The 13,267-nt window shown below is 60.4% G+C and overlaps 2 protein-coding genes across 3 annotated transcripts; both read left to right on the plus strand.

Annotated features, from left to right (window-relative positions):
- The first annotated feature begins 13 nt into the window (after window positions 1-13).
- On the plus strand, window positions 14-9,915 carry EXOC3L1 (exocyst complex component 3 like 1). 2 transcript variants are annotated; one of them, XM_039380862.1, is made up of 13 exons: window positions 14-944; window positions 1,919-2,079; window positions 3,284-3,503; window positions 3,795-4,455; window positions 4,642-4,759; window positions 4,935-5,060; window positions 5,178-5,278; window positions 5,707-5,817; window positions 5,953-6,082; window positions 7,106-7,228; window positions 7,548-7,703; window positions 8,104-8,228; window positions 8,672-9,915. In XM_039380862.1, the coding sequence occupies exons 1-13, from the start codon at window positions 902-904 to the stop codon at window positions 8,856-8,858; spliced, it is 2,262 nt and encodes a 753-aa protein (XP_039236796.1). In that variant the 5' UTR covers window positions 14-901; the 3' UTR covers window positions 8,859-9,915. The 2 variants fall into 2 exon arrangements, with proteins under 2 accessions (XP_039236796.1, XP_039236797.1); XM_039380863.1 differs by having other exon boundaries at window positions 3,422-3,503.
- A 902-nt stretch (window positions 9,916-10,817) lies between these two features.
- On the plus strand, window positions 10,818-12,966 carry CTRL (chymotrypsin like). The gene is made up of 7 exons (XM_027716193.2): window positions 10,818-10,894; window positions 11,049-11,152; window positions 11,336-11,415; window positions 11,632-11,713; window positions 11,806-11,986; window positions 12,427-12,560; window positions 12,804-12,966. Exons 1-7 carry the CDS (start codon window positions 10,843-10,845, stop codon window positions 12,957-12,959), a joined length of 789 nt encoding a protein of 262 aa, XP_027571994.1. The 5' UTR covers window positions 10,818-10,842; the 3' UTR covers window positions 12,960-12,966.
- The last annotated feature ends 301 nt before the right edge of the window (window positions 12,967-13,267 follow it).

Here is a 13,267-nt window from a genome sequence, read left to right on the forward strand (position 1 = left end):
GCCGCGGGGTGCGCCCATCCCTTCGCCGTCCTGCGGTACCGAAGCCAAACCCCCGCCCTGTGCCCGGCTCGCACCGCCCGGTGACAGGGGCGATTTGCTGCTCCGACACACCCGGGAGTCCTCCACGCTGGGAATCCTCCAGCCTGTGCCTCGTGGAAGGCAGTTTGTGGCAGGGGGATATCTCCAGGTCCATCCCCAGCCGTGCAGGGTCCATCCCCGCTTCCACGCCCTCTCGCCTTCGGGTCAGGCTGGCACAGTGGATCCTTTCCCGGCTGGTCCAGCCTTAGGGGGGTTCCCACTACGGATGGGCTGAGGTCTGACAGGGGCACCCCGGCATCCCGCTGCCCTCCCCGAGCCAGCGCTGGGAGCACGGAGAGGGGCTGTGTGTCCGGGGGAACGGGGGTGCAGGGGAGGGCACGCAGGGTGTGACTTCCAGGACGAGAGCAAATAGCCTCAAGTTGAGGCTCCCCTCAGGAGTGGGTTAGATTGGATATTGGGAAAAATATCTTCACGGAAAGGGTGGTCAGGCACTGGAACAGGCTGGCCGGGGCAGTGGTGGAGTCACCGCGCCTGGAGGTGTTCGAAAGGCGTGTGGATGTGTCACTTGGGAACCTGGTTTAGTGGTGGGTTTGTCGGTGCCGGGTTAACGGTTGGACTCGATGATTTTGGAGTGCTTTTCCAACCTAAACGATCCTATGGTCTCCACTCCCGAGCCCTGCGGCTGTCGCGGTGCTTTCCCGTGTCCCCCCCTCCCCTCCGCCCCCCGTTCCTGACGTCCTGAGCGCGGCTGCGGGAACACAATGGGGCCCTGAGGAGCGCGGCTGCTCCGGCTGAGGAAACGGCTGCCGGCTTCCTCCGCAGCCCTGCCCTGGCCCCCGCAGCTCCACACAGCCCGGACACCATGGGCATGTCTGCGGAGGACGAGCGCGCTGCCAGCCCCAGAGGTAACGGGGGTGATGCGCCCCGGGGAGCCGGCGAACTGGGCAGGGGAGGGATGCTACTGCTTGCAGCACATTCTGGGGGCTCTCCTGCCCTCTGCCTCACCAGCTCCTGGACCTATTTCCTGTGCCGGGAGCTGGTGCCTTGTGTTCTTGGGTGGGGTGGAAGCCTGGCTGTGCTTCCCGATGGTGATATCTGTGCCGGGGGCAGCGCTGCTCCCCGCACATCTTATCCTCAAAGCTGCTGTCCTCCTCCGAAGCCCCCCGGACCTGAGGCTGCCGGTGGCTTCCCAGCAGAGCAGGAGCCTGGCTTGGCACTGGGTGACATCCCTGCGGGGCCGCAGGGAGTGGCTGGGGATGGGGTGGGGGGAGCGATTAAACTGTCCCCTCCTCGCTGGGGACAGGGACTGGTCTGTGATAACTGTGCTGGTTCTCAGCCCTCCGCTTTGGCCAGGAGGCCTTTGACATGGCTTAGGACCCTGTACCAAGGGGAACACTGGGCCCCCCACACTGTGGGTGCTTTTGGAAGCTCAGGAGCCTCCCATCCTCACCTTTGCCTGGTTCTCCTTTGTGGGAGAGCTGCCACCTCTCCATCCCTCCTGCTGACTCACTGCCAGAGTCTCAGCCCTGCTGGGGATTTCCCAGGTGGCATCAGACCCACTCAGACAACCCACCATTGTGTTTGGGGGAGCCATGGGGATGTGTGCTCGGCCTGGGGACAGCCTGAGGACTCAACTGGCAGGCTGAGTCACAGTTTCCCAGGGCAGCCTTCTCACTGCCACAGCCACTGTGACAATACCGGTCTGTAGCTGTGGCACCTTGCGGGGCCCTTCTGGAAGTACCCGCTTGGTGCCATCCTGTCCAGCTTCCCACATCGGGGTGTGCTTGGAAGTCTGCTGGCAGCAGCTTCCCTCCTCCGGCCTCAGGGGCTCTTCCTGCCCCACTTCGTTGTGCTCACTGACCCCTGGCTTCATCCCCAGACGAGGAGTGGCCGGAAGCAGAGAAGGCTGAGAAGCTGGCGAGAGGAGCCGCTCTGAAATGGGCTTCAGGGGTGTTTTACCGCCCCGAGAAACTGGAGGGGCTCGGGCATTACCGGAGCCGAGAGACACAGAGGAACAGCTCCATCCAGTCCCGGCTGAAGGTGGGTGTTTGCCACAGCCCAGCACATGGACACCCGCAGCCTCACCGCCTCTCCAGGCAGGGATCCCAGCCAGGGTGCCCTCTTGTGCGTTGAATCATCTTTCTGTCCACTTTTGGCAAAATCTTTTCCTTTGGCTGGCACTTTGTGGGGGAAATGGCAATTGTTTTGGAGAAAAGATCTGGTAACCCCCACCTGCTGCCCTATTCTCAGGCAGTGTCTGTCTCCCATGTTTCCGACCATCCTTCAAAATAAAACACCGAGGGGGTTCAGCACATCCCATGTGCAGGAGTCAGCACTCCCCATCACTGCCCCATCCCAGCACCAAAGGCTGCCCTTCCTCTCAGCTGGGAGGAGGCACAGAGCTCCAACCTGCCCCTGCCTTCTGGTCCCCACACGGGAAATTCCATTTCTACACATCTGCAAGGGCTGTTCCAGTCCCCCTGCCCAACTTCCTTCCTCAGAGTGACCTTTTTACATGACCCAAGGAATGACTGACCCTGGGACCCAATCTGTCTGAGCACTGCAGCCTTCTCCTGATTATTTTGGAGATGGTTTCTCCTACTCTTAAGTGTGGTTGAATTATCCAGGAGGCAACTTGTTTTAAGTGATGTGGCCTCAGAGAAAGCAACTTGTTTCTGGTGATACTGGGTAGAAGGACAGTGGCACCAGGAGATGGGCATTAAATGGGTGGATAACAGGGTGTGAAGATGTACCAGTGCCCCTGCAGGGCTGGAAATGATGGAAATCCCTTTTGGAGGAGGGTTTTTACAGCCACTGAGGTACTTCAAGCCATCCATATGCCTGGGGGGTACACAAGGGCCCTGTGGCCTTCTGCTGTTTTGCAGCAGCAAAGTAGTATTTTTAAAGGAGACATCTAGTTACTGCTCATCCTGTGGTCTTGGTCACCCCAAAGTGATGCCCTTCTCCCACCTCATGCACAGCAGTCCTTGCCCCTCACCCCACCCCCTATGAGCCATTCCTGCTGCTGGAGGGGGTTCCTAGAAGCTGGGTGTGCAGTGGAGTGGGGCTGTCACAGAAGGTCCAAGAGATGTGATGGTCTGAGGTTGTGATGACAGGGGCAGGTGCGACCTTGTGGGGCTGGGAGGGTGCCTGCAACACAGACTGTGCAGGGCCAGGGCAGTGTGGGAGTCCTCCTGCCTTCTGGGGCTGCTCCACTGCCCCTCCATCCTCTTCTGCTCCCCAGTCAACCGTCCAGTCCTACCTGGAGGGGGTGAGTGCAGGGCTGGAGCAGCTGCGGTCGGCGGCGCAGGAGGTGCAGAGCGTGTGCCAGGACCTGGGGGCTGCACGCTGGGCCCTGCTGGACAGCGCTGACCACTTCCAGGGCCTGCAGCAGATGAGGGCGCTGGTGGAGAAGCACGTCCAGCTGGCCTCCGTGGTCCAGGTGCTGCCACAGATCTTCTCGGGTAAGGCACTGGCCCAGTCCTGTTGGATTTGGGCTGGAAGGCAGAGGGGAGAATTTCAGTCCAACGATGGGCTCCGTGCAGGGCTGGCAGCAAAGCTTGAGCAGGTCGCTCTGGCTTTGCCTGTTGGGTTTGGAAAGTCTCCATGGATGGAGATTTCACTGCCTCCCCAGGGCCTGATCCAGCACGGTGTTCCCAGAGCCCCAGACCTCAGACCCTTCCCCTCACGTCCCTGGTGCAAACCCCCTTCGCCCCCCGCGCTGAGTCCTGGCATCTCTCCTCCCTCTCCCACAGTGCAGGAGGTTTTTTCCCATACCCTGCAGCTGCTCCATGGGCAGCGCCTGCTGGAGGCCCACGCGGAGCTCATGATGGTGGAGCATCTCCGGGATGACATCCTCTCCCAGCTGCACCTCCGCGGGCTCTCCAGTGCCCAGACAACCGTGCTGTCCTACTTCAGCGGCCTGCAGCAGCTCAACGAGACCCTGGCCAAGCAGCTGTGGGACATCGTGGGCAGCAGCCTGCGGCTGGTGCGGGAGGACCCCGTCCTGTTTGTCACCGCTGTAAGGATCATCGAGCGGGAGGAGAAAATAGATGATACTCTGCTCCTGGAGGCCACCTTCCTGCCCCCTGGCCGCCCAAAGGGCTGGAGGCAGAAGTTCTACCATGTCCTCCAGGACACCATCACGGGGGCCCGCTTCCGCGCTGCTCACGTGGACGCTGAGGGGCCGGGGCTGGCCAGGCACCTGGCAGCGCTGCAGAAGGACATCGTGTCTGAGCTGCGTGTGGTGAAGGACCTGATGGTCCAGTGCGTCCCAGCTCACTACAACATCCTCAGTGTCTGCACTACCACCTACCACCAGGCCCTCACCAGCCACCTCCAGGAGATCCTCCGGGAGGACCTGGACAAACAGGGGCTCTTCCTCCTCCTCGAATGGGCGCTCCATGTGTACCACAGGTCAGCACCAAGCCTGGCACCAACAAAGCAGGGGTTGTTGTGGAGAGCTGGGTTGTTCACCGGCACATGGGTGGGTTGGGAGAGTGGTTCTGGCTACCAGGGGATGACCAATAGGAGGACAGAGGGACAGGTAGGAAATCTGGAAAACACAGGTCTTCCCAGCCCTGATCCTCCTCTGCCTTCCAGCCCAGAGATGATGGGTCACCCTGACCTTCTCCCAGAAGTGGATGTTTCTGCTCTGGGTCCCTTGATGTCCCCTGAACTTGTGGATCTGACAGAGAGGAGATATGTGGTGAAAGTCAAGGTGAGTGGAGCAGGGACCCCAGTGACCACCACTGAGCCAAGCATCTGCTCTGACAGCAGCCCCAGACCATGAGCCTGTGGGACGAGGCCCAGGACTCACTGCTGTGCTGTGCTGGGTCTCAAGGGAGTTGGTTCTTGACTTCTTGGGCCTCCTGTGGTGGGTGTCCCTCCCGCAGGCCAGCGTGCTAGAGTGGATGCAGAGGACCCTGGAGGTGGAGTTCAAGGAATGGTTCAGGGAAGAGGAACCCGAGACAGACCACCAGGGATTCTTCCAGTCAGCCCTGCCTGTCATTGTCATGCAGGTGGGTCCCCAGCACCATGGGTGCAGCTGGAGCATGGCCATGCTAAGAGCTCCCAAAAAGAGGGCCATGGCCTGCAGGCTCTCCCTGACTCACCCCCACTCTCCTCTCCCGCTGCAGATGCTGAATGAGAACATCCAGGTAGCTTCCTTGATCAATGACTCTCTGCAGCAGAAGGTTTACAACATGGCCTTGGAGGAGCTCGAGGCATTTCTGGGCCGGTTAGTGGAGCCCCTCACAACCCTGCCCATCCTCACAGACCCTGGGCCCTGTGGCCAAGCATCACGGGCTGGTGGTGGAGATCTGCCGTGGGGCACCCAACTCTCACCCAGGTCACAGAAGGCTCAACAGCCTGTCTGCCCATGGAGCTGCTGTCTCAGCCCTTGAGGGCATCAGCTCTCAGGGCTCGCTGCCCCAAACACTTCTCTGCTGAGCCCTACTGTCCCAAGGGGGCCCAGAATGGATCCCGCTGTCCCACCCTGCCCAACAACCTGTTGCTCTCCAGCCTGATGGCAGGATCTGGAAAGAGCCAACTGAGCTGGGAAGGGGGGTTGTGGGAGGTCCACGTGCCCCCAGGAGCCTCCCAGCTCCGTGTCCTTGTGGTGGGACTGCTCTGCCTGCCCGTCACAGTCTCCTCTCTGTGTCACAGCCTGCGGGAAGCCCTGGTGCAGTGTGGGAAGGAGCACCAGCAGGACCGGGCCGTGCCCAAGTACTATGTCTCCTACCTCCTGGCCATGCTCAACAACAACCTGGCTCTCAGGTAACCTGCACCAGCACCGTGTAGATTTTGTAGTAACCCACCACCCCTAGGGAAGCCACATACTCCCTGTCCTCCTGCAGGACCACTGTCCCCACTGTGTTCCCAGGCTACCTGTGCCTCTCCTTTCTCTTGTAGCAACTCTGTCTCCTCCCTGCACCCCAACACTGCCCACAGAGAAGTCCCTGCATCCCTCCGGGCTGCTCTAGACAGGATGCAGAAGAAAGCCTGCCAGCTGCTGCTGGAGGAGCTGCTCCTGGACCTGCAGGTATGTTTGTCCACAGCACTGAGCCTGACAGGGCTGCAACAAACCTGGCCCCAGCAAGAACAGCCCTACAGCAACACCGCAGACATGAGTTATTCCTGCCAGGGATCCCTGCCATGTGCTCCATACCCTGCTATCATCCTGCAGACATCTCTGCCAGCCTGGCTCCCAGGCCTTGATAAACCACCCCATGTCTGTCACCAGCCAGCACTGCCCCATATCACTGGGGCAGATGGTTTGTGGCCCCCAAATCACCAACAGACAGAGACCAGGAGCCAGGGCCCCCCCAGGCTGCCTCATGCTTCTTCTTACGGCTGTTTCATGGCAGAAAACCAGCTGGAGAGCGGAGATGTCCGCACGGAGGATACAAATCCATGTGCAACTGCCCAAGTCGTTTCCTGCCAGTGTAGTCAAATTTAGCTTTCCTGGAGTCTGGACCAAAAATCTGGAATAATTAACAACATTGCTATTTAGGGCTTGAATGCCATGAAAACAAAGGAAGAGCCAAAGGGTGAAGAGCTTGCCGGCAGTGGCCGGGGCCCCAGCAGAGACAGAGGGAATGTGTGCCTGCAGGCAGGAAGACAGGCAAGGACAGCAGGGCAGGAGTTGGAAATCAAAGCCCTCAGCCAAAAACATGCTATGTCTACACAAGGAAAGTGGGGAGGAGTGGAAATTAAAAATAAAATCACAGCAAGACAGGCCAAAAGCGAGTGTGTGAGGAGCAGCTTGCTGCCTACACAGGTGCTGCACTGTCACCCAGATAAAGCCCCAAAATGGGGTTCTTAGGGTGTCAGGGAGGGACAGCCCCAGGGGGTTTCCATAATTTCTTAACCTAGACCACTCTTCTGTTTTTATACTGAGTTTTGTCTGGCAGCAGGAGCTTGGGGGTTTTGCAAGGCAAAGTGGCCGTGCTGCCAGGCAGCAGGTGGGCACCAGCTGAGGGTGTTGTGCCGCCCTGAGCTGGCAGCTGCTGCGGGAGTGATGTGACAATGCAGGGCACAGACACTGCTCCTCTGCTTCTTTCAGCCCCTCTGCCTGCAGCTGCCCTCCCGCAAGTGGCTCTCGGGGTCCCAGCTCGTCGGCAGCATGTGTGAAGTGATTGACAAGTATGCAAAGCACTTCTCCCGCGTCAGGAAACCCGTCTTCACGGTACTGCCTGTCCTTGGAACGGCTGCTCGTCTGTAGGGCAGGGAGGCTGGGCAGTTGGGTGCCACGCTGGGGTGCAGGGTGTGTTGGGTTTGCCAGAGAGCCTGTGTCCTCCAGAGCAGTCCAGAGAGCACCACCACACAGAGGTGTTCAGGTCTTCCCCCTAGTCTGGCTGTTTTCTCTGTGCCTTCAGCCAAGGGTCTTCCCAGCAGGTCATCCATGGCTTGGTGTTGCATCCAGCCCTTTTCCTCTTTGCCTTTCCCTGGGGAACTGGGGTCTGACACGCAGGCAGTGCCAGCACTGACAGCTCTCCCCTGCCCAGCTCCTGCTGATGGAGAGCGAGCTGCTGGTGGCCAGTCAGTACCTGCGGGCACTCATGCAGAGGAAGATGGTGTGCAAGAGTGAGGAGGAGCGGGGCCAGCTCTGCGACCGCCTGCTGCAGGACACCACACAGCTCCGGGAGCTCTTCTGTGGCCTGGTGAGAGGGGCCTGGGTGTGCTGGGGAGCAGGGGCTGTGCCACAGCAGGGGACAATCACCCAGCGAGGTCGGTTAAAGGAGCTCACAGCTCACCCCCCTCACCCTCCTGCAAGTGGGGTGGGTACATCAGCCCACAAACAAGACGTGGCTGTTACACTCGGGTGATTGTGAGGCCAAGATGGGAGGAACTGGCTGGATTAGGGACTTGGGGGACCATCACCTTGCCCAGCAGGGGTTTGTGAGGCTGCACAGCAGCCCCTGGTGGGTGGGACATGCTCAGTGGGAAGAAAAGAGCTGCAGAGAACCAGGTCCCCACGTGGGCACTGGGGACCCAGCTGTGTCTCACCAGCCACTGTGGTGACTTCCCCTGGGTCTCACACCTGGCTGCTTTCCCTCCCAGGGCCTGGATCAGAGCCAGCAGAGCCTGGAGGCTGTCTTTGCTCTGCGGGAGCTGATCTGCCTCAAAGACCCAGCACTACTCAGCCTGGAGGTGCTGGGCTTCATCACCAAGTACCCTGATGCCAGGTAAGGTACCTCCTGTGAGAGGGGGAAGGTGGGAGTCCATCCAGGAAAGCCAATCTGGGGCTGGACCCTGTGAGGTGACATGACAGTGCAGAGCAGGCAGAAACCTGAGCCTTTTCCCATGCTCCAGATTTGAGGTATTCTTGCAAAGCCCCAAGGGCAAAGAGGTAAAGGAAAAAGGAGTTCTGCTGTGCCAGTCACATGTCTGGTGCCCAAATAAAGCACGAGAAATGACAAAACACCAAATTGTAAATGTCAAAACCAAATTCACGTGGTTTGGGGTGTTATTTTCAGGCAAATTTTAAAGTTTGCCTGGTGCAAAGTACAGGCTCTCCCCGGCCTCAGCTTGGCTTCTCCGGATCACGGGAGGTTTGTGGGACACAAGCACTGTGGATGGTGGGGTGGGCCAGCAGCTCGCCCTGACTCACCTCTCACTCTCTGCCCAGCGACGAGCACATCTCCACCTTGCTGGACCTCCGGGGTGACGTCTCCAAGGAAGTGCGGCACGTGGTGCTGGAAATGATGGCTCAGCACCCCCAGGTCCTGCCCGAGGGCTACCGGCCCATCTTCAGCACCATCCTGGTGCCTGTGCCAGAGCTGCCCTTCTGCCTTCGCAAGGGCAAGTGTGCCTGACACTGCCCCTCAGCCAGCTCCCCCTGCCCACTGCCCCGGCACAGGGACGGACCACAGGGGCATCTCTGCAGCTGCACGGGGGGCACGGAGGTGACACGTGGCATCCCCTGCACGCAGCACCTTGTCCTGTGTTGGGGACAGTCTGGGTATGTGCCATCCTCCTCTGGTCTTCCCTCACTGAGCAGACTGTCCCCTGCAAGCACCAGTGCTGGGATACCTGGATCAGGGGAAATCCAGTCTGTAGCTGTTTTGCTGGCCTGCTGGCACAGTGACTGAGGGCTGCTCAGGCCTGGCTGTTTGCCTGCAGGAGGAAGAGATGTTGCAGAGCAGACAAAAGTTTGCAGCTGGGGCAAATCCACGTCTCCATGGGGCTGTAGGGATATTTGGGTTTCTCCAAGTCTCCAGACAGCTCCCTGAGGCAGCAGGTCCAGACCATGGAGCCTGCTACCATCCCAGCTTTCAGGCAGACTGGAGTCTTACCAGGAGCAGGCTGGCAGGAGGGTTTAAGGTACAGGAGGTCCTCTGGGCTCAGTCCCGAGGTCAGGTGTTGTTACTCCAGCCTGGGCCCTGCATGTCTGGTGGAGAGCAGCTCAGCCAGCTCATCGTGGTTCATGGGCATGGAGAAGGGTACCAGGTGGTCTCCCTGCCCTGGGCAGTGCCATCAGCTCTGAGTTCCTGCTCAGCTGCCAGACTTCCTGGCTCTGGCTCATTTGCCAATGTCCAAAACAGGACTGGAGTCCAAGGCTCTCCACCTGCTGTGTCTGCTGTGTCGAGCATCCTCCTGCTCCAAGGTTCCTCTGTGATGTGCAGCAGTGCCCTGAGCACTGGCTCTCCCTCCATCCTCTGCTGCTGCCCGGCCCTTGGCTGTCTCCTCCCCAGGTGCCATGAGAAGATCAGGAGCAGCCTGTGTCTCCGCCTACATCCTTGTGCCCAGCCCCTGCAGCGCCCTGGGAGACCTCCACACTCTGCCATGCTTCCTGCCCTGGAGTGGGCTGCATCCTGCTGTCCTTGTGTGGCACCACTGCTGGAAATAAAGGCCTGAACTGTGCACTTGCTCTTCAGTGTCCTCAGGCTCTGCTCCCCAGAGGGTCAGGACAGGGATCAGGGCATGTGGGTGGCACGGGAGGGGGGGGGGAGAAGCATCCTTGTGTTCAGCACCACCCCAGGGCTGGCTCCCTGCACCCAGTGCCACCCTGGGAGGTCACTCAGTGACACAGGGGATGATGGAATCACTGCATAACCCAGGTCCTGGATGGAGGGGGCTGTACTGCTCCCCAGCCCTGGGGTAAGGGTCAGGCAGCTGTAGTGCTGGGGGGATGCTCAGTGGTGGGCTCAACCTCACCTTGGGGAGGTGCCCACTGCCCTCCTTGGGGCTCACAATGTGCTTGCCCAGCTGGCCACAGCTCCCACCTGCCTGGGAAGGTATCTGCCCTCCTCACCGGCCCCCACTGGCTCTGGAACTCACTCACCTGTCCCAGGGACGTGGTTCAAAGGGTGGCCCTGAGCCCTGGGAACATCCAGCTGGGACTAGCGCTTGCCTAGGCCAGGACTTCATGGCCACATGGGAAAAAAACTCTAGTGCCAACAGATCTGAAACAGATCTGGGACAGGATGACCTTCCACACCCCAGGCACTGGTGCCCATCCCAGCATGTCCAGCCCCACTGCTACCCCAGCTGTGTGCCCACAAGCAGCCCCCCATCACAGCCCCGTGGTGCTCTCCCCTCTCCAGCTCCACAGGCTGCAGTGAGAACTGACACAGCTCGTTACAGCAGCAGCCCAAGCACCCCAGGTGTCTTTCGACAGTCCCTTCCCACATCCCTGCTTGTGAGGGGCACGACGTGTGCCGGGGTTGGCCTGTCACTGCTGCCCACAGCTGACACAAGGCCACAGGGGGACCTTGACCAGCCTAGCTACAAGCCACGTGGCCTCCTGGCTTCTATAAAGCTCGTGGCCCCCAGGGGCTCAGCCTGAATCTGTCCAGGATGGCATTCCTGTGGGTAGTTGCTTGCCTGGCCCTTGCCAGCACCGTCTCTGGTAAGTGCTGCCCTGCTGGGTGCAGGGAGGTCCTTGGGGTGCAGCAGGACACCGGGGAGGGGGGCACAGAGCCACCTGCACCAGCGCAGGCAGCCCCCAGATACGAGCCCTGAGCTTTTGGGGTCACCCTTGTGCCTGTCTGCCTGTCCCGCAGGGTGTGGGGTGCCCGACGTCAGTCCCTCAGTGGCCTACAGCGAGAGGATCGTCAATGGGCAGAGCGCCGTGCCCGGCTCATGGCCCTGGCAGGTGTCCCTGCAGGTACAGCACCGTCCCACCCCCGGGCAGGGGCAGTGCCCTGAGCACTGCGGTGGCACAGCATGGCAGAGCAAGCCGGGCGCTGTGGCTGGGAGGTGGGTGGGCACAAGGGGAGCCCTGACTGTCCCCAGCCTGGGGGTGCTCAGCCCGCCCAGCCCCAGCTCCTCCTCCCTCTTTGCTCCCCAGACCTACACAGGATCCCACTTCTGCGGCGGCTCCTTGATCAACCAGTACTGGGTCGTCACAGCTGCCCACTGCAACTTCAAGTAAAGAACCGTGCCTGGCCAGCCCACACTGGTGCCACTGTCAGGGGTTTGGAGCATGCTGGGCATTGCTGAGTGCCACTTGGGTCAGCCCCAAACACCTGAGCAGCCCTGGGCTTCCTCCCCAGCTGTCCCCATGGTGGCTTCCCTTGGGTTCCTGTTCCCACCCTGGGGTGCTGGATGCCCCACGTCCCCCTGACTCTCTCTTACCTCTCGCAGCCCGAGCGCCCATGTCGTCGTCCTTGGGGAATATGACCTGAGCTCCAGCGCCGAGGCTGTTCAAGTGAAGACTGTGTCCAGGGTGAGTGGGGCTGGTCCCGGGACGGGGCTGCACCTCTGCACTGTGGCTGCTCCCGCGGGGCAGGGATGAAGTGCTACGGTGTTTCTCTGCAGGCCATCACCAACCCCGGCTGGAACGCCAACACCATGAACAACGACATCACCCTGCTGAGGCTCTCCACGCCCGCCCAGCTGGGATCCACTGTGGCCCCCATCTGCCTGGCCCCCGCCAACCTGGTTCTGCCCTACAACGCCCAGGCTGTCACCACCGGCTGGGGACGCACCAACCCCAACTGTACGTGTGCTGTGGCTACAGGGAGGGCTGTATGTGGCTGCTTTCTTCCTGGGGGCTCTGAGGGTCCAGGGCTGCCTGGGGGAAGACACATAGAATCACAGAATCGACCATATTGGAAAAGACCTCCGAGGTCATCAAGTCCAACCCTTGATCCAACCCTGCCGTGGTTACCAGACCATGGCACTGATGCCACATCCAGTCTCATCTTAAAAAAGCTCCAGGGACGGTGACTCCACCACCTTCCTGGGCAGCCCATTCCAATGTCTGAGTACTCTCTCCTGCTCGAGGAAGAAGGGGTACATTGGCACAGAGGGGAAAAGTGCTTTGCATGGCAGCACCCGTGTATTTGGGAGCACCAGTGGGAGCTTGCCCAGGGCACCCATGTGTTTTCCAGGAGACCCACCAACACTGAGGTGATTTAATGGTGCTTCTTCCCCTAGCTCAAGCCTTGGCAACGTCCCTGCAGCAGGTAGTCGTGCCCCTGATCTCCCAGACCCAGTGCACGCAGTACTGGGGCAGCCGCATCACCAGTGCCATGATCTGCGCCGGCGGGGCCGGTGCCTCCTCCTGCCAGGTAAGGAGACGAGCTCCTGCTGCACCACAGGGTGGGTGGAGGAAGAGAAAGAAATGTGGAGTCTTGCTGAGCTCCCACTGCATCACAGGGAGGGTGGAGGAGGGGGATACGTGGCATCTTGCATCTGTGGAGCCAGAGACTTAAGCTCCAGCACCTGGCTGTGCGCAGGGGAGCAGTGGCTGGGGTGGCAGGGACCGGTCTGGAGCACGTGCCAGGAGCACTGAGCACGAGTCTTCTCTGCAGGGTGACTCCGGTGGACCTCTGGTGTACCAGAGTGCCAACGGCTGGATTCTGATCGGCATTGTCTCCTGGGGAACCTCCAACTGCAACATCTACACTCCGGCCATGTACACCCGCGTCAGCCAGTTCCGCAACTGGATCGACTCCATCATCGCTTAGGGGTGAAGCTGCCGGCACTGTGATCCCTTCACTGGGATTAATAAAGTATCACAGTTGGCTTGTGCCAAGCGCTGCCTCTGCCTCCTTTCTCCTCATGGTGCAGACCAGGGTGGAAGGCACACGGGGGAGCCTGGGCCACCCCATGCTCCTCTCCTGAACCCACGAACTTCCCAGAGCTGGAACTTCCCTGGGACCCAGGGGGAGGTGTGAAGCCAGGACATGACGCTTGGGCAGAGGGGGAGCAGGGCTGGCTGTGCCTCAAGGGCTGCTCAGAGGGTCTTCAAGCACAAGTACCTACACCCTGGCAC

The sequence above is a fragment of the Pipra filicauda genome, unplaced genomic scaffold, assembly GCF_003945595.2.
Source record: "Pipra filicauda isolate LSUMZ 115617 unplaced genomic scaffold, ASM394559v2 scaffold205_size1947385_pilon, whole genome shotgun sequence".
NCBI lineage: Eukaryota > Metazoa > Chordata > Aves > Passeriformes > Pipridae > Pipra > Pipra filicauda.